We start from the raw sequence: 21,761 nt of genomic DNA, 5'->3' as shown, positions 1-21,761 counted from the left end.
TTTCAACATTTCCTTTTCCTGAGTCTTAAATTTCTTTGTTCTATTTATACTATAGGCTAGGATTTCTCCTCTTAACACTGCTTTTGCAGTTTCCCATAGGATAATGGGTCGATTTGTATATTCTTTATTGAAAGAAATAAATTCTTGAAATTTATTATTAAGCCAGTTCTTAAATTTAAGGTCTGCCACTAGATAATTTGGGGAAAAAAATCTCGAATACTTTGGAGTATTATTAATGGAATGAAATTCTAGAAAAATTGGAGCATGATCCGAGATACAAATGGGAAGGATTTCTGCAGTGGGTCTAAGTTTACAGAGTCTTTCGTCTATAAGAAATAGGTCAATCCTTGAAAGTGACTTATGTGCTTTAGACATACACGTGAAGTTTCTGGAGTCTGGGTTCTGTGATCTCCAAATATCCCTGACCCTGAGGTTCCGAAAAAGTTTTAAAAACATTTTAGATTCTAAGTTATCCCTTTTGGTTCTAAGGGAGGGGCTTTTATGTCTTAATCTATCTAAAGGATATTGAGGCGACATATTGAAATCCCCACCTATTATTAAAAATCCCTCTGTGTAAGTCATTATATTGGCTTGAAGAGTGTCCCAAAAGGAGGAACTAAAGACATTAGGAGCATATATGTTGCATAACGTATATGGTGTTGTATCTATTTTAATTTTTGCCATTAGGAACCTCCCCTCCGGGTCTGATTTTATATGATTAATTTGATATTTTAATTTTTTTCCCTAATAATATTGCCACTCCCCCCTTGCGTTGAGTACTAGGTGAGGCAAGAACTTCTTTGACCCAGGAGCTTTTTAATTTAGAGACTTCTTCTATTTTTAAGTGAGTTTCCTGTATAAAAGCAATGTCTATATTTTTCTTTTTTAAGTGAGTAATTATAGTTTTACGTTTAATAGGTGATGTTAAACCCCCAATATTCCAAGAAGCCATCCTAAAACCGTTTACTATGTTAGTCATCCTCTATAATCAACAGGGAGGAAAGGAGAAAGAGAAAAAAAAAAAAAAAAAAAAAAAAAAAAGGAGGGGGTGAGAAAAAAAAAAAAATAAATAAAAAAAAAAATTTAAACTTTTTTTTAAGTTCTTCATGTAACAAAAGTCTAAAAGATAAAAAACAAAACAAAAAAAACATAATTTATGTAAGAACTTACCTGATAAATTCATTTCTTTCATATTAGCAAGAGTCCATGAGCTAGTGACGTATGGGATATACATTCCTACCAGGAGGGGCAAAGTTTCCCAAACCTTAAAATGCCTATAAATACACCCCTCACCACACCCACAAATCAGTTTAACGAATAGCCAAGAAGTGGGGTGATAACAAAAAAGTGCAAAAGCATATAAAATAAGGAATTGGAATAATTGTGCTTTATACAAAAAAATCATAACCACCACAAAAAAGGGTGGGCCTCATGGACTCTTGCTAATATGAAAGAAATGAATTTATCAGGTAAGTTCTTACATAAATTATGTTTTCTTTCATGTAATTAGCAAGAGTCCATGAGCTAGTGACGTATGGGATAATGACTACCCAAGATGTGGATCTTTCCACGCAAGAGTCACTAGAGAGGGAGGGATAAAATAAAGACAGCCAATTCCTGCTGAAAATAATCCACACCCAAAATAAAGTTTAATGAAAACATAAGCAGAAGATTCAAACTGAAACCGCTGCCTGAAGTACTTTTCTACCAAAAACTGCTTCAGAAGAAGAAAACACATCAAAATGGTAGAATTTAGTAAAAGTATGCAAAGAGGACCAAGTTGCTGCTTTGCAAATCTGATCAACCGAAGCTTCATTCCTAAACGCCCAGGAAGTAGAAACTGACCTAGTAGAATGAGCTGTAATCCTTTGAGGCGGAGTTTTACCCGACTCGACATAGGCATGATGAATTAAAGATTTCAACCAAGATGCCAAAGAACCAGAAAAGATGAAAAATAGACTAGAAGTCTTTCGGAAAGACTTAGTAGCTTCAACATAATATTACAAAGCTCTAACAACATCCAAAGAATGCAATGATTTCTCCTTAGAATTCTTAGGATTAGGACATAATGAAGGAACCACAATTTCTCTACTAATATTGTTAGAAAACACAACCTTAGGAAAAAATTCAAAAGAAGTTCGCAACACCGCCTTATCCTGATGAAAAATCAGAAAAGGAGACTCACAAGAAAGAGCAGATAATTCAGAGACTCTTCTGGCAGAAGAGATGGCCAAAAGAAACAAAACTTTCCAAGAAAGAAGTTTAATGTCCAAATGAATGCATGGGTTCAAAAGGAGGAGCTAGAAGAGCCCCCAAAACCAAATTCAAACTCCAAGGAGGAGAAATTGACTGAATGACAGGTTTTATACGAACCAAGTCTTGTACAAAACAATGAATATCAGGAAGATTAGCAATCTTTCTGTGAAAAAGAACAGAAAGGGCAGAGATTTGTCCTGTCAAGGAACTTGCGGACAAACCTTTATCTAAACCATCCTGAAGAAACTGTAAAAAAATTCTCGGAATTCTAAAAGAATGCCAGGAAAAATGATGAGAAGACACTAAGAAATATAAGTCTTCCAGACTCTATAATATATCTCTCTAGATACAGATTTACGAGCCTGTAACATAGTATTAATCACAGAGTCAGAGAAACCTCTTTGACCAAGAATCAAGCGTTCAATCTCCATACCCTTAAATTTAAAGATTTGAGATCCTGATGGAAAAAAGGACCTTGCGACAGAAGGTCTGATCTTAACGGAAGAGCCCACGGTTGGCAAGAGGCCATCCGAAAAAGAATCCGTCCATGCTGGAGCTACCAGCAGAACAAACGAGCATTCCTTCAGAATCTTGGAGATTACTCTTGGAAGAAGAACTAGAGGCGGAGAGATATAGGCAGGATGATACTTCCAAGGAAGTGATAATGCATTCACTGCCTCCGCCTGAGGATCCCGGGGTCTGAACAAATACCTGGGAAGATTCTTGTTTAGATGAGAAACCATCAGATCTATTTCTGGAAGTTCCCACATTTGAACAATCTGAAGAAATACCTCTGGGTGAAGAGACCATTCGCCCGGATACAACGTTTGACGACTGAGATAATCCGCTTCCTAATTGTCTATACCTGGGAAATGAACCGCAGAGATTAGACAGGAGCTGGATTCCGCCCAAATCAGAATTCGAGATACTTCTTTCATAGCCAGAGGACTGTGAGTCCCTCCTTGATGATTGAGGTATGCCATAGTTGTGACATTGACTGTCTGAAAACAAATGAACGACTCTCTCTTCAGAAGAGGCCAAGACTGAAGAGCTCTGAAAATTGCACGGAGTTCCAAAATATTGATCGGTAATCTCACCTCCTGAGATTCCCAAACCCCTTGTGCTGTCAGAGACCCCCACACAGCTCCCCAACCTGTAAGACTTGCATCTGTTGAAATTACAATCCAGGTCGGAAGAACAAAAGAAGCCCCCTGAACTAAACGATGGTGATCTGTCCACCACGTCAGAGAGTGTCGTACAATCGGTTTTAAAGATATTAATTGAGATATCTTTGTGTAATCCCTACACCATTGGTTCAGCATACAGAGCTGAAGAGGTCGCATGTGAAAATGAGCAAAGGAGATCGCGTCCGATGCAGCAGTCATAAGACCTAAAATTTCCATGCATAAGGCTACCAAAGGGAATGATTGTGACTGAAGGTTTTGACAAGCTGATATCAATGTTAGACTTCTCTTGTCTGACAAAGACAGAGTCATAGACACTGAATCTACCTGGAAACCTAAAAAGGTTACCCTTGTCTGAGGAATCAATGAACTTTTTGGTAAATTGATCCTCCAACCATGATCTTGAAGAAACAACACAAGTCGATTCGTATGAGATTCTGTAAAATGTGAAGACTGAGCAAGTACCAAGATATCGTCCAAATAAGGAAATACCAATACCCTGTTCTCTGAATACAGACAGAAGGGCACCGAGAACCTTTGTAAAAATTCTTGGAGCTGATGCTAAGCCAAACGGTAGAGCCACAAAACTGGTAATGCTTGTCTAGAAAAGAGAATCTCAGAAACTAAAAGTGATCTGGATGAATCGGAATATGCAGATATGCATCCTGTAAATCTATTGTAGACATATAATGCCCTAGCTGAACAAAAGGCAGGATAGTCCTTACAGCTACCATCTTGAATGTTGGTATCCTTACATAACGATTCAAAATTGATAGATCCGGAACTGGTCTGAAGGAATTGACCTTCTTTGGTACAATGAAGAGATAGAATAAAACCCCAGCCCCTGTTCCAGAACTGGAACTGGCATAATTACTCCAGCCAACTCTAGATCTGAAACACATTTCAGAAATGCTTGAGCCTTTGCTGGGTTTACTGGGACACGGGAAAGAAAAAAATCTCTTTGCAGGAGGCCTTAACTTGAAGCCAATTCTGTACCCTTCTGAAACAATGTTCTGAAACCAGAGATTGTGAACGGAATTGATCCAAATTTCTTTGAAAAGAACGTAAACTGCCCCATACCAGCTGAGCTGGAATGAGGGCCGCACCTTCATGGGGACTTAGGAGCTGGCTTTGGGTTTCTATAAGGCTTGGATATATTCCAAAGTGAAGAAGGTTTCCAAACTGATACCGCTCCTGAGGATGAAGGATCAGGCTTTTGTTCCTTGTTGTGATGAAAGGAACGAAAACAATTATTAGACCTAAATTTACCTCAGATTTTTTATCCTGTGGTAAAAAAGTTCCCTTCCTTCCAGTAACAGTTGAGATAAAAGAATCCAACTGAGAACCGAATAATTTATTACCCTGGAAAGAAAGGGATAGCAAAGTTGACTTAGAAGACATATCAGCATTCCAAGTTTTAAGCCATAAAGCTCTTCTAGCTAAAATAGTTAGAGACATATACCTGACATCAATTCTAATGATATCAAAGATGGCATCACAAATAAAATAATTAGCATGTTATAGAATAATAATGCTATGAGAATTATGATCTGTTACTTGTTGCGCTAAATCGTCTAACCAAAAAGTTGAAGCTGCAGCAACATCCGCTAAAAATATAGCAGGAGTAGAGACAGCCCCATTAACCTTAGGGATTTTGTCCCAAACTCTAATCTGTCAGATGGCACAGGATATAATTGCTTAAAACGTTTTAAAAGGAGTAAACCAAATTATTCCATTCCCTGGAAATTACTTCAGAAATAGCATCAGGGACAGGAAACACTTCTGGAATAACTACAGGAGATTTAAAAACCTTATTTAAACGTTTAGTTTTAGTATCAAGAGGACCAGAATCCTCTATTTCTAATGCAATTAATACTTCTTTAAATAAAGAACGAATAAATTCCATCTTGAACAAATACAAAGATTTATCAGCATCAACCTCTGAGACAGAAACCTCTGAACCAGAAGAACCATTATCAGTATCAGAATGATGATGTTCATTTAAAAATTCATCTGAAAAAATAGAAGTTTTAAAAGACTTATGTATACTAGAAGGAGAAATAACAGACATAGCCTTCTTAATGGATTTAGGAACAAAATCTCTTATGTTATCAGGAACACTGAGTATTAGATGTTGAAGGAACAGCAACAGGTAATGTAACAGTACTAAAGGAAATTTTATCTGCATTAACAAGTTTGTCATAACATTTAATACAAACAACAGCTGAAGGAACAGATACCAAAAGTGATACACTTAGCTTTGGTAGCTCCAGCACCGGGCAGCGATTTTCCTGAAGTATCTTCTGACTCAGTTGCAACGTGGAACATCTTGCGATATGTAATAGAAAAAACAACATATAAAGCAAAATTGATCAAATTCCTTAAATGACAGTTTCAGGAATGGGAAAAAAATGCCAGTGAACAAGCTTCTAGCAACCAGAAGCAATAAATAATGAGACTTAAATAATGTGGAGACAAAAGTGACGCCCATATTTTTTTAGCGCCAAATAAGACGCCCACATTATTTGGCGCCTAAATGCTTTTGGCGCCAAAAATGACGCCACATCTGGAACGCCAACACTTTTGACGCAAAAGAACGTCAAAAATGACGCAACTTCCGGCGACACGTATGACGCCGGAAACAGAAAATTTTTTTGCGCCAAAAAAGTCCGCGCTAAGAATGACGCAATAAAATGAAGTATTTTCAGCCCCCGCGAGCCTAACAGCCCACAGGGAAAAAGTCAAATTTTTTAAGGTAAGAAAAAATGATTGATTCAAATGCATTATCCCAAATATGAAACTGACTGTCTGAAAATAAGGAATGTTGAACATCCTGAGTCAAGGCAAATAAATGTTTGAATACATATATTTAGAACTTTATAAAAAAGTGCCCAACCATAGCTTAGAGTGTCACAGAAAATAAGACTTACTTACCCCAGGACACTCATCTACATGTTTGTAGAAAGCCAAACCAGTACTGAAACGAAAATCAGCAGAGGTAATGGTATATATATAAGAGTATATCGTCGATCTGAAAAGGGAGGTAAGAGATGAATCTCTACGACCGATAACAGAGAACCTATGAAATAGACCCCGTAGAAGGAGATCATTGAATTCAAATAGGCAATACTCTCCTCACATCCCTCTGACATTCACTGCACGCTGAGAGGAAAACCGGGCTCCAACCTGCTGCGGAGCGCATATCAACGTAGAATCTAGCACAAACTTACTTCACCACCTCCATAGGAGGCAAAGTTTGTAAAACTGATTTGTGGGTGTGGTGAGGGGTGTATTTATAGGCATTTTAAGGTTTGGGAAACTTTGCCCCTCCTGGTAGGAATGTATATCCCATACGTCACTAGCTCATGGACTCTTGCTAATTACATGAAAGAAAAAAACCCTTTTAACTTCCCCCTCTCTATGGGGTTGCTAATATGATTCAAAACTTTTATCCCATCTAGGGCCTTTATATTAATTTTTATGAGTCTGGCCATAATCTGAACCTTATTCCATTGTTGTGTATTCAGATAGGCATTGAGTTTAAGTCCTGTCCTGTTCTATTGTTAACTGCTGGATAACATGTTTCTCCGCTTCTCTCGCAGAGTCAAAAAAATGTTATTCTCAATCTTGCTGGGTATATAATAGTGGCGCGATGCCCCTGATTTATCAGCTTAGTGCATAATGGGGCCAATTCCCTTCTTTTAGCAGAAGTCTCTGCTGAGAAATCCTGAAAAATCATAATTTTTGTATCCCCCAGCATTATAGGCTGGTTCTTTTTAAAATGTTGTAATATTAGTGGTTTATCTTGATAATTTAATACTTTGGCTATTATTGGCCTGGGTCTGGCATCCTCTCTGTCTGGCTTTTGCCATCCTATTCTATGAGCTCTCTCGAGCACTATCCTTGGATGTGTTTGTGGGATTTGTAGCAATTGTGGCAATGTTATAGTTAACAATTTATCTAGATCTTCGTATTGCTTCTGTTCGGGCACTCCTATTACTCTGAAGTTGCTGCGTCTAGCACGATTCTCTAAATCTTCTAACTTTGTCTGTATTTTTGTAAGTTTATCATTCATTGTCTCTATCTTGGTCTTATGGATTGTTGTGTTATCTTCTAGATCTGAAATCCTTTGTTCTGCTTCTGTTAATCTGTTAGAGAACTGATGGATTTCTGCTGAGAGTGTGTTTATGTCGTGTTTGATTTCATTTCTTAAAAGATCAAATTTTGGTGTCAGGGCCTCCGAAATGCTTGTGACTAATGCTTGTAGGTTTAATGATTCATTGATCTGTGGAGCGTTTAGGCTGACAGTGGGGGTGTCTACTGTGGTCTCTGCTGTGGTTTTATTTCTTTTGTCTCTCTGCCTCCCAGCCATATTGGTGGGGGGGGGGGGTTTGTATTTGTGGAAAAAAATTTATCCATATATTAATAATTGTGCATAAATTGTGAAGAGAAAAAAAAAAAAGGGGGGGGGGGGAAATAAGGGAGTGTGTGTTGTGTGGGAGAGAGGTGAGCCAAAAATAAAAAAATGTGAAAAAGTGAATATGTTGAATGCTCCTTGTCTTGCTTTCCTTTTTTCTCTCTTGCCTTCACCTCTATGAGTATGTGTTTAATTAGTCAGTTTCTCTCTGATCTAGTTGCTGGGGCCTTCCTTGTCACAAGTTAGGATCTATTGAGTATAAAATTTCTATACCGGGTGTGAAAAATATATTCCCTTAATACGGATTATGTTATTTCTCTGAATGAGATCCAGAAAAGATAGAAATCTCTTTGTACGGATTAATCCAAGCCAGATAGATTTTACTTATAATTAGCTAAGATAGAACAGTTAGATAGGGGATATCAATTGTATAAATTTATGTTAATTCTCTTAGTGCAGATTATGTTATATCTCTGTATATGCTCAAGTAACAAACTCAGTGTATGTATATAAATACGGATGATTTTACTTGAAATTAATTACAGTTCTAGACATTGATTTATTATCTTATCCCTTCTATTTCTTTCAGCAAGCCGTATATCTTACTGCCAGAACGCTTTTCTAAATAGTATATTTTTCACGAGCTCAAACCAGTTAAATATAGCGTCTCTGTACCTGATCTTAAAGTTACATGCTTAGCTGACAGATTTTGTGGAGTAATCTAAGAGATATTTAATTAGTATTTTCTTTTTGTGAATTATTGCCCCACCTCTTTTCTGGCTTTTAGCTTTTTTCCTTTTTCTTTCCCCTTGCTATAGAGTGTAAGGTATATATATATATATATAATCTCATGGCAATGACAATTTAATAAGCAAACATTTATGTAATAAGCAAGCTATGTTTGCTTGTAATTATCTAACTTATATTAGTTAAACATAAGATACCAGTTGAATAAACATATGTCTGTTCTCTTAATATGGGGTATACCTCTATATGCATAAAAAAAAAAAATATAAAAAATAAAAAAAAAAAAAAAAAAAAGAAAAACAGCAATCAAATTTATATAACAAAGTCCATGTATCAGAGAGATAGCTTTTACTTAGATTTAACTAGAGTTTCCAGTCTTGCTATCTCTATTTTTTTCCTTTCTTTTCCCCCTTCTTCCCTTCCTTCGTTATAGTAGTAAAAAAAAATACCTGACCCCTGTCCGTGGGGAACTTTATGGTGAGAAGTTCTTTACTTCAAGAAGGGGGAAGCAGGACTCCAGGTAAATTAAACAGCCGGGTCCCCCTCTCGCAGCATCGGTGGGGGGGGGAACACCGGGAAAAGAAGTGACCAAAGTCCCTGCTTTTCAATCTCAGGGTTGGAGAGTTAAGGTGTATCCGCCTTTTCACCAGGTAAATCCTGCTGGTATGTAGACAGAACTTCGGCTTCAGACAGGGGTCTGAGAGGCGTTCGCAGATATTGGTGCCTTAGAATCCGCGGTTGCTACCCACTTCTCCTTCCAAGCGTGTCCATCCGCCAGGGTACTTGTCTGCAGCCGCCCGTGTCTCCGACTCTTGCGCGGTCGTCACCGCTACTCTCTCTCGTCTGATGGATCCAGGCCACCAGGGAGAAGAAACACAGTTGGCGTCAGTAAGCACGGGGACTGCCGGGTGTCTTGTCACTCAGCCTCCGCTAACAGCAGTCAGCTCCGGTCCGCTCCCAGCCACTTTCAACGCTTAGACCTGGATACCTGACCGCATCCAGACAGGCTCCAGGTAAGTCAAGCAAGGTGTTGTTTGAGGGCGGGATCCCGGTGGCAGTGTCTTCCTCAGTTTTTGTATTTGCTGGTGCCGGTATGGGAAAAAAAAATAGGGCTAATTAATGTAGCCGTTTATACTTAGTTTGATCTTATTTTGTTTTGTCCCATACAGTCTTGTTTTTAGGCTTTTAAATCACAGGGAGTGTTTCTCTGTTCCCAGGAATGTTATGTGAGAAAAAAGCCTATTGTTTAAGTCTCTTTCTTTTCTCTTTCTCCGCTTTGTCAGATTTATGGCTTAATCTTCAACCAAATGGCCCTTGTACTTGATGTGGATTCAGTGTGTTGTTTTAACACTGTTAAGAGAACCGGTAGCCGCATATAACTTGCTTTAACAAACTGCCCAAGGTCTAGGGTGTTCGGCACGTATTCCCTCTGCCAATAGCTTGTTTAGGAAATGTGGAGCAGGTGTCTACCTGACCTTGCACCTGTGCTCCTCCCACCGGATCTCTGACATAATAACATACAATTTTAAACAACTTTCCAGTTTACTTCTATTATTTAATTTGCTTCCTTCTCTTGTTATCCTTTGTTAAAAAGTTTATCTAGGTAAGCTCAGGAGCTGCAAAGAACCTAGGTTCTAGCTGCTGATTGGAGGCTGCATTTATATACCGATTGTCATTGGCTCACCCATGTGTTCAGTTAGAAACCAGTAGTGCATTGCTGCTCATTCAACAAATGATACAAAGAGAATGAAGCAAATTTGATCATATAAATTAACTGGAAAGTTGTTTAAAATTGTATGTTCTACCTAAATCATGAAAGAAAATTTTTGGGTTTCATGTCCCTTTAAGCAGCCAAATATTTTTGCATTAAAAAAACTAAAGCTGTATAAATTTTAAGTTAAACTAGCCGGAAATGCTTGTTTTATAGCTCATTGATCATTGGCTAATAAAGAAAGATGTACAGTTGGTGGACAGGAACAAGCCTCCGCCAGCATAAACGTTAGAATCAACTAACACCTCAAGATATTAATTTAAATTGTTTTAATTACATGAAGTAAAACAACTTTACAATATATTTTCATTATTTATTTTGTTCTCCTTTCCTGTAATTTATTTCTGAATATTGTGGGCTTTCCAAATCATGTTAATCCACACAGTCATTGGCTGCAGACTCTAGTAAGCTTTTTATAACCATTCCTAATTGGCCTCAGTATGACGTAAGTTACAATATGGCGGCACCCACTTCTTTATAAAAATTTACTTTACCCTTATTTTTTTCAATATTTAAACAACTAATATAATTTTAAAAATTAAAGGAAGAAATAATTATCAGGCATTTGCTGATTGGTGGGTACATTTAGCACCAATAATATGAGAATGGTACTGGCACTAGGACCCAGTGACCCTAAAAAAAAGACTGAGCTAAATGTAACAGTCCGGTGCTACCCCTAAAAAAAGGTTTAAACAATAAAAGTTAAGAATAAAGGTTTAGGGTTTATTAAGCACTCTTTCCTAGTCTAAGTAGTAAGGAATTAAAAAATAACTTAATAATTAAAGGTAAAAATGAGGAAACAACCTCTATATAATAAATTAAACCCCACCAACCAAAATAATCAAGTGAGATAAAAAAGTGCATGTATTCACCCCCTGTTTCCTGGCCGATAGCTGCAGTCGTTGGCATCAGGTGCCAGGGGTGAAAAAACATGCAATAACACTAATAAAATGCACAAACTAGTTTCGGTCCAAGTACTGGCCTTTTTCAATGTGAATAGTAACAAGCAGAAGCCCCAAATCCCACCTTTTAAATACAGGCATGCTGCCTGTTATTCACCAATCATGGTGCAGCATCCAGAGCCGCCCCTCATACAGCCTATCTACGCTGTGTGTGTCTGTGGTGTGGGCGTGTGCTGATTCTGTGCATCACGATTGGTGGACAGATTGTGACATCACATCACAGAAGACATAGTGTGTAAACAGACTCTGACAGGATTAGTGTATAACAATACAGTGAAATCCTGGTTAGTAATACTGTATATGTTCCTGAGTATTACACATATTTGTGCATTCGTCCCCTCACATACAAGGGATACCAATACCATGCACATATTAAACAAAATACAGAATATATCTGTAACACCTAACTCGTTGTTGGTAACTTGCGACGTTGAGTCGCTTTATACGAGTATAAAAACAGAATGGGGTTGTAAAGCAGTAGCTTATTTTCTTGAGAAAAACTCAGAGATAAATGTAGAAACGAAGGATTTTCTTATGAAACTGCTCAAATTTGTTTTAACCCATAATTATTTTGTATTTGATGACAAATTCTTTTTACAGATATGTTTCCTCATTTTTACCTTTAATTATTAAAAGTTATTTTTTAATTCCTTACTACTTAGACTAGGAAAGAGTGCTTAATAAACCCTAAACCTTTATTCTTACATTTAGCACCAATCAGCAAGTGCTACCCAGGTTCTAAACCAAAAATGGGCCTGCTCCTAAGCTTATATTCCAGCCACCACGATCCACTATTATTTTTACTCAGCTACATATAAAATACACTAAGGGTCAATTCCTAAAAACTCACAGTCATGGACAGAAATCATTGGCATATTTTACTGAGTGTCTCTCCTTAACATAAATCATATTAGTGAACGCCACTTATTGAGGTACATAAGTAAGAGCAGAATGACCGATACGAAACTGCTAAAAAGCAGCCAGTATAAAAAATGTGTTGTGAGAAATTGTAGATTACATTGTTTAGTTCCGGACAACCTATTCTACAAACTAAATTAACTTAGTGGCAAGAATTTTAAGACCCATATCTGACAAAGAGACTTTCACTATCACTCTACTTATTTAGCTATACAATGGTGGTATTTTAACTAAGTTTTGTTATTTTCTAAAGGAATAATAATTACTGCTTTCTTATCAAGGGCTACCATGCTGCTGTCTTAAAGGGATAGGAAAGTATAAATTAAACTTGCACGATTCAGACAGAGCATGCCATTTTAAGACATTTTTAAATTCACTTCCATTTTCAAATGTGCTTTGTTCTCTTGGTATCCCTTGTTGAAAAATAATATGTACATATTCTACACTAGTGGGGGCTAGCCACTGATTGGTGTCTGCACACATTTGTCTCTTGTGGTTGGCTAACTAGATATATTCAGCTAGATCTCAGTAGTGCAATGTTGTTCTTTCAGCAATGGATAGCAAAAGAATGAAGCAAATTTGATAATAGAAGTAAGTTGGAACGTATGTTCTATCTGAATCATGTAATACAATTTTGGGGTTTCCTGTCCCTTTAATAGGCACTGGATAGAATACTTACTTGTGACAGACAACTTTGCGTATAAAGCGACTCACTGTAGATTTGTAGATCATAGGCATCCAGCACTCAAACGGATGTATTCTTGTTTTCATGGTGATGACTTTAATGTTTAAAAGGTCAGCCAGGCGTATAAAAGCTTGTTTTCCTAATTAGTAGAAGAATTAATCGTTATTAGTATAATTGGGATATATTTGACAAATAAACTCAGAAAAATGTTCCCAGCAAGGCATAGCGAGCATGAGTCTACTGGTATTTTGGTGTAATCTTTTAAAAAGCTGTTTTTTTAAAAAAAAAAAAAGAAAAAAAAAAAAAAAAGTGTTTTCAGACACAAACACCTGAGAAATATATATAGTCCACTATGCATCAGAGGCATTTACACATCTTTATTTGCCTCAACTGCTGAGGCTTTAATAAGACCACTACATTTTCTTAACAAAAAGTTTTATAAAGATATTGAGTATTCATAATATCTTTGAACACTACTTGAAGACATATTTATTATTATCGGTTATTTGTAGAGCGACAGCAGATTCCGCAGCGCTTAAAGGGACATTAAAAACACTAAAAAAATGCTAGATAGAATGATGCATTTAAAGAAAAGACTAATCTGAGAATAACATGTAGATGCATTTTTTAAAGTTTTATTAGTTGTTTAAAAAGTGACAAAATAAGTGTAAAGTTTTAGTGTCTATAAAACAATGGTAGCTGCCATGTTGTAACTTAGGTTACCTTCTCTGCTGTGACCAATTAGGGACAGTTACAAATAGGTCACTAGACCACTAGATTACATTGTTTAGTTCCGGGCACCCTAATTTCAAGACCCATATCTGACAAACAGACTTCCACTATCACTCTACTTATTTAGCCATATAATGGTGGTATTTTAACTAAGTTTTGTTATTTTCTAAAGGAATAATAATTACTGCTTCCTTATCAAGGGCTACCATGGTACTGTCTTAAAGGGATAGGAAAGTCAAAATTAAACTTGCACGATTCAGACAGAGCATGCCATTTTAAGACACTTATAAAGGGACAGGAAACCCCAACATTTTCATTCATGATTTGGACAGAACATGCTATTTTAAACAACTTTCCAATTTACATCTATTATCAAATGTGCTTCTTTCTCATGTTATTTTTGCTGAAGCGATAGTGCTGCACTACTGGCAGCTAGCTGAACACAACTAAATAGAACACACAGGTGGCACACAATATGAGGCAACAGCGCCTTTATTGAGCAACGTTTTGGGGATCCTGCCCTTTTATCAAGCTAACAAACAAGTGAACATGTCAAGCTATTATAGGTACAGGTGACCAATCACAAAATAATGGGGAGGGGTCAAACAGGAAACGAGATCACACATGACCTCATACACATCATCACTCATTATTAACCCCTACACTCCTAAAGTGAAATGTTCACCAGATTAAAAACAAGTGCAGCAAATTGCTAACTATACTACACAATAAAATGTATGGCATATATTGTTAATTTTATACTTATAGGGCACATCAAATTAAATTTAAATCAATATACCCAACCAAGATACACATCAAAGGAAGCAGGTCAAATTCCCTATTAAGCCCTTTGGGGTACATGGTGTACCTGTAAACAGGACTACCAAAAGATGGAGTTTCTAGACACCATTGTCCTAAAGCAAAATGGTACACTCACTACAGATCTGTTTGTAAAAAGCACTGATCGCAACACTTTGTTGCAGAGCAAAAGTTACCATCCTCCTAAAGTTTTTGACAGTGTCCCCAAATCCCAATTGATTAGGGTGGACAGGATAGTCTCTGAGCCCAAGATGATACGGGTCAGGTCAGTTGAAATGAAGAATAAATTTATTAAGAGGGGATATGATAGTCAGAAACTAGATGAAGTAGAGAAATCTATCAAGGATCCCCCTAATACTACACCTGCAATTAAAAGAATGAACTTTGTTACTTCGTATAATATCATGAGTCAAAAAGTTTACAACATTATCAAGAGACATTGGCCTTTATTGAAGTAAGCTTGTCCAGATATAGAAGAGTTCCAAACCATCCCAAGAGCCGCTTACCATAGGGGTAACACCTTAGGTAAAAGATTGGTCAGAGCAATGCCTAACCCTGACTCTGAACAGAGGGGACATTAATTATCTTTATGTATCTTTATTATTTTTTTAATATATTTTAACAAGATTTTTACAAAATTCCGATGAACTGTTTTTAGAAGAACATTTGTACTTTTTATAGATTAACTTGTTATAGATAAACTTGTATTAAAATAAAGGATAATATTTACCAATTATATGTCTATCATTATATTGAATTGACCGAATACAAATTTAATCAATTTTAAACATATAGTAACTTATTCCAACCCATTTCTTTAGTTGCAGCATTTATTTGCGCCCCAAACTCTTAAACTCTCTTTTGCACAAACTAATCCAATATCAATCAGGGGTTGATATTTCAGGAGTTAGGGCTAGTCAACACCTAGGCAGCGCAGGAAAGTCTTTGAAAAACCTGTACTTTTTGCTTTTACATTAATTATTTGGCAAACCTAAAAATGGTACGTTTCCTTGTCTGGGATGTGGTCAGTATAGCAATGTCATCAAAGGAGATAGCATTTCTCATCCATATACTGGTGACATTTTTTTTATTAAAGGATATTACACATGCAATTCTACGCATGTAGTCTATGCGTTAAAGTGCCCATGTGGGCTACTATATGTAGGCGAGACGACCCAAAAGGTCAGAGAACGAATATGCCAACATAAATCCACAATTAGAAATGAGAAAACAGCTAACCTCCCTGTGCCAGCACATTTTATAGAAAAAGGCCACCAAATTAACCAACTTAGATACATGGTCATAGACCAAGCCCTCAGACATATTAGAGGGGGAGATAGGGCCAAAGATCTATTATATAGAGAGGCAAGATGGATTTGGAAACTAGACACCATGTACCCCAAAGGGATTAATAGGGAATTTGACCTGCTTCCTTTTATTTGCTGTGTATCTTGGTTGGGTATATTGATTTAAATTTAATTTGATGTGCCCTATAAGTATAAAATTAACAATATATGCCATACATTTTATTGTGTAGTAGAGTTAGAAATTTGCTGCACTTACTTTTAATCTGGTGAATATTTCACATTAGGAGTGTAGAGGTTAATAATGAGTGATGATGTGTATGAGGTCATGTGTGATCTAATTTCCTGTTTGACCCCTCCCCATTATTTTGTGATTGGTCACCTGTACCTATAATAGCGTGACATGTTCACTCTTTTGTTAGCTTGATAAAGGGGCAGGAGCCCCGAAACGTTGCTCAATAAAGGTGCTGTTGCCTCATATTGTGTGCCACCTGTGTGTTCTATTTTGCTGTATTAACCAGGACCCTGGAAAGGGAGGTCCTCCAGGTGTGCACCTGAACTTACCTGATATTGGTTAAAAGGGACATTTTCCTATGGTGTGTGCTGGTCCTGCTACTTTCCCAGCTGAACACAACTAGTTAGCCAATCAAAAGAGACAAATGTGTGCAGGCACCAATTAGCAGCTGGCTCCCACTAGTGTAGGATATGTGCGTATTCTTTTTCAACCAGGGATACCAAGATAACAAAGCATATTTGAAAATAGAAGTGAATATAAAAGTGTCTTAAAATTAATCATGAATCATTCAAGATTAATTTAGACTTTCCTATCCCTTTAAATTCACTTCCATTTTCAAAAATGTGATTTGTTCTCTTGGTATCCCTTGTTGAAAAATAATACGTACATATTCTACACTAGTGGGGGCAAGCTGTTTAACATGTTCATAAGTGATATTGGAAGTGGGCTTAAGGGGAAGGTTTGCTTGTTTGCTGATGATACAAAAATTTGCAACATAGTTGATGTTCCAGGAGGGGTTGATCAAATGAACAGTGATATTAAAAAAATAGAGGACTGGTCAAATAAATGAGATCTGAAATGTATTACCACCAAGAGCAAAATGATGCATATAGGATCCAAAAACCCAAAGGCCAATTATAGTCTCAATGGTACATTACTGACTGTAACTAAAGAAGAAAGGGACTTGGGAATTACTATTTCAGATGATTTACAATTTGGTACACAATGCAGTAGTGCAGCCAGTAAGGCCAGTCGAATACTTGGTTGCATTGGGAGAGGTATTAGTAGCAGAAATAGCAAGGTTCTTATGCCACTTTACAGATCATTAGTTAGGCCAAATCTGGAATACTGTGTACAGTTCTGGAGGCCATATCTTCAGAAAGATATAAATAAACTAGAAGCTGTCCAAAAGAGGGCTACTAAAATGGTACATGGTCTAAAATATAAAACTTACAAAGAAAGACTCTATGATCTAAACATGTATAGTTTAGAGGATAGAAGGGAAAGAGGTGACATGATTGAGACCTTTAAATATATAAGAGTAGAAGCAGAAATAATTTTCCACAAAAAAATAAATGCCAAAACAAGGGGTCATAATTTAAAGTTAAAGGGTAGCAGAATCAGGATAAATTTGAGGAAGCATTTTTTTTTACAGAAAGGGTGTTAGATTCCTGGAATAAACTTCCATCTGAAGTGGAAAACACAAAGACTGTAAATTAATTCAAAAATGCCTGGGACATGCATAAGGCTATCCTAAGAAAAAAGTAACATGTAATATGGGTAGACTTGATGGGCCTTTTTGGTTCTTATCTACCGTCAAATTCTATGTTTCTATACTAGAGTGTGCAGCCAATGGCTGTTTGGAATATAACAGTATTCTGCACTTCCATTTCTAACAGGAACTGAAAAGCTCACAATTTTAAAATGGAATCACAGGAAAAGGGGACAAAATAAATAACGAAAGTATATTTCAGAGGCTACTTTCTTTTAAATTAGGGGTCGCATGTCCCTTTAAGTAACAAATGATTGACAACGTAAATGCAATGACCTGTCAGGTGACTTTTAGGGTCTTGTGGGCTGTTTTTTATTTATTATTTAAATTAATAGGTTTATTTATACAGTATCTCTTTCTTAGAAAATTGTGATCCTAATTGAACAAAAAAAAATATGTAGACTATTATAGATATATTCATAACATGCGTCACATAACTCACCCACGTGGCCTTTATGATTATCATCAGATATTTGTAAAAGCAGCTCTCTGTGTGAGTTACTGATGTCTGGGGCCACCAGCTTAACCAACTGCTTCCACCTGCTCTCTGTAATGACAAATTCTGAGCCTTCCTTAACCTTTAGTGCGTTAAAGGCGTTCACCATTTTGCGACGTTTAATATAGGCAAGTTTCCGGATCTCATTCTGGAAAGAGTAGTTGCAAAGTTTTTAGGAGTATTATATGGAGTTTGACATTTCTAATTAAAAACGCATAAGCAAATTCACTCAATACATTGCGGTTAGCTAATATTCACTGACCCCAAACCTGAGTGAAATGGGGAACTTGGTGTAGCTATAAAATATTATGTGCTTCTGCAAATTATATCATAAGCAATACACATAAAATTACATAGTACGTAAATTGATTTTTCTATGGTGTGTTGTTTTTTTTAAACAGTGCTTATAAAAAATCCACAATATGTAGGGTGACCATATTGCCGCTTTAAAAAAAAGGACATATGAAAAATACATATCTCAGGGTTCTTATACAAAACATTTCTTTAAACATCCCTGAAAACAACCCTGACATACTGTATGTATTTTTGAATCACTAAAATATAATCTTCCCAATAATGTAAAAACTATAACTCAAAAAGGGTTGCATCATTAAAATTTCAGACAAAAGTTTGACAACAGACCACTAAAAATATATATATATATTACTATGCTATAAACAACCAAAAAGGACATAGATGTATCTCCTGTACAAATTGTTCTGGAGATCACTTATTTAAAAGAATAATTCAAATGGTGCCTGCCACTTAATAAAAATCAAAAATACCTCAAGACAAATAAGTGACCACAGTCACATAGTAAAATTTCAGTAAGTTATTTTTACAAGAGATCAATGTCATCTGTAAGTTCAGATAGAATCACCTTTTAGGACTTGAGGTCTTCAACCACAGAAAATGTTAAAGTGAGATGGAATGAGCAAGTTAGGACCAACCACTTCAAACAGGACTAAAAGCAACGATCAAGGTTTTTAGTTAAAAAAAGGAATAGAACTCTAAAATCAATGCTTTTGGTACGATAGAATTTATGTATGTAGATCAGTTAGTCATCTCTAGAGAAGCAAAAAGAAAATTTATGCTTACCTGATAAATTTCTTTCTTTCCAGACATGGAGAGTCCACAACGTCATTCCAATTACTAGTGGGATATTAAACTCCTGGCCAGCACCCAAACAAAGCTGTTACGTGTAACTTCCCTTACCAATAATCCCCAGTTATTCAGCTGAAGGAAAATGAAAAAAAGAAGACACACAAGGGTGAAAACGGTGCCTGAGGTTTACTCAAAAAAACGGCCGAATTATAATTAAAAAAGAGGGAGGGGTCGTGGACTCTCAATGTCCAGAAAGAAAGAAATTTATCAGGTAAGCATACATTTTGTTTTCTTTCCTATGACATGGTGAGTCCATGATGTAATTCCAATTACTAGTGGGAACCAATACCCAAGCCAGAGTACACGGAATGAACAGGGAGAGAGAACTAGGCAGGAGGACATAAACAGAAGGCACCACCAATAGAAGAATCTTTCTCCCAAAAGAGGTCTCAGCCGAGGCAAAAGTAACAAATTTGTAGAATTTGGAAAGGAATGCAAAGAGAACCATGTTGCCGCCTTGCAAATCTTTTCCACAGAAGCTTCATTTTTGAAAATCTAAGATGAGGAGACAGCCCTAGAGGAAGGAGCCGTAATTTCCTCAGGAGCTGCTGTCCAGCAGTTTCATAAGCAAAACAAATCGTACTTCTTAACCAGAGGAAAAGAGAAGTAGAAGTGGCCTTCTGACCCTTACGCTTTCCAGAGAAAACAACAAACAGGGCAGAAAAAAAATAATTTAGTAGCTAGAAATATTTTTTTTTTTAGTATGCACAACATCCAAGTTATGCAAAAAATGTTCCTTAGGAAAAGAAGGATTAGGACAAAAAGAAGAAACAACAATATCTTAATTAAAGTTTCGATACAGGCCTGATTCTGACCAGGGCCTGAACAAAATCTAGAACATCTGGTATTCTGCCAGACGCTAGGACAAAAAGATAGACAGAGCAGAAATCTGACCCTTCAGAGTACCGACTGTCAAACCCTTCTCCAGGCCATCCTGAAGAAAAGAAAAAAAAATTGGGGAATCCTCACCGACTCCAAAAAAAGCCTATAGCTTCACACCAAAAAAGGTAGTTCTGCTATATCTTATGGAAAGCCCTACGAGTAACAGGATTACGAGCCTGAATCATAGAATCAATGATTACCTAAAAAAAACCGCATCTAGACAGGACTAGGCGATCAATCTCCAGGCAGTCAGCTTCAGAGAATCTAGATTTTGAAGAAGGAATCGACCGTGAATTAGAAGGTCCTTCCTCAGAGGTAACCTCCAAGGTGGAAGAAATGACATTTCCACCAGATCCGCAAACCAGATCCTGCAAGCCAGGCAGTAGCTATTAGAATCAACAACATCCTCTCTTGCTTGATACGAGCAATGACTTGTGGAAGGAGAACAAATGGAGGAAAAAGGTATGCTAGCCCAAAACCCAAGGGACCGCCAGAGCATCTATCAGGGCAGTCCGAGGATCTCTAGACCTACAACCATACTTTGAAAGCTTGGCATTCTGACGAGACGCCATTAAATCCAACTCCGGAACCCCCCACATGAGGGTTATCCTGGAGAAAAGTCTGTTTGCTCGGAAAATCTGCCTCCCAATTTTCCACTCCTGGAATGTGGATGACAGATAGAAGACTATCGTGAGCATTCGCCCACTGCAGGATGCGAGTCACCTCCTTCATGGCCAAGGAACTCAGAGTTCCTCCCTGGCGGTTGATGTAAGCCACGGATATGATTTTGTCTAACTGAAATCTGATAAACTGGACTAAAGATAATTGATAATAAGCTGTCAAGGCATTGAATATTGCTCTCAATTCATATATGAGAATATGAGAAGAGAAGACTCTTCCTGAGACCACAGGCCTAGCCTTCAGAGAACCCCAAACAGCTCCCCAGCCTGACAGGCCGGCGTCCGTAGTCACAATCACCCAGGAAGGTCTCAGGAAGCAAGTGCCCCCGAGACAGATGTTCCTGTGAAATCCATCACGAGAGAGTCTCTTGTTAGGGGGGCCAGATTTATCCTCCGTTCCATTGACGAAGAATTCAAAGCTGCAGCGGTCGCAGATGGAACCAAGCAAAAGGAATTATGTCCATGGAAACCACCATCAGACCAATCACCTCCATGCCTTGAGCCACTGATGGACGAAAAGCAGACTGGAGGGAAAGGCAGGAAGCAAGACGATTGTAAGGAATCTATGATTGTCTATGATTGTCCCTAGGAAACACACTTTGAAGATGGAACTAGAGAACTCTTATCCAGATTCACCTTCCACCCATGGGAACATAGAAAAAACAACCATCTCCGTATGAGATTTTGGTAGTTAAAAAGATGATGCCTAAACTAAGATGACTTCTGGAAAAGGCGCCACAGCAATTCCCTGGGATCTGATCACTGCCAATAGGACTCCCAGAACCCTTGTGAATATTCTGGAAGCTGCAGCAAAACCGAACAGAAGGGCAATCAACTGGAAATGCATGTCCAGAAAAAGCAAACCTTAGAAAGTGGAAATAATCCCTGTGAATGGGAACATGTAAATACGTGTCCTTCAGGTCTATGGTCATCATGAAATGACCTTCCTAGACCAAT

At 37.3% G+C, this 21,761-nt stretch overlaps 1 protein-coding gene across 1 annotated transcript in view; it reads right to left on the bottom strand.

Annotated features, from left to right (window-relative positions):
* Window positions 1-21,761, bottom strand: part of LOC128657571 (two pore calcium channel protein 1) — a 291,641-nt gene that overhangs the window by 113,971 nt on the left and 155,909 nt on the right. The window contains exons 9-10 of the mRNA XM_053711945.1: window positions 18,025-18,226; window positions 12,935-13,079 (exon numbers count right to left, since the gene is read on the bottom strand). Coding sequence (XP_053567920.1) covers window positions 12,935-13,079; window positions 18,025-18,226 — 347 coding nt within the window. The remainder of the gene's footprint in view (window positions 1-12,934; window positions 13,080-18,024; window positions 18,227-21,761) is intronic.

This window comes from Bombina bombina, chromosome 4, assembly GCF_027579735.1.
Source record: "Bombina bombina isolate aBomBom1 chromosome 4, aBomBom1.pri, whole genome shotgun sequence".
NCBI lineage: Eukaryota > Metazoa > Chordata > Amphibia > Anura > Bombinatoridae > Bombina > Bombina bombina.
The sequence above is the reverse complement of the archived record's forward strand: the minus strand, read 5'-3'. Positions and strand labels throughout refer to the sequence as shown.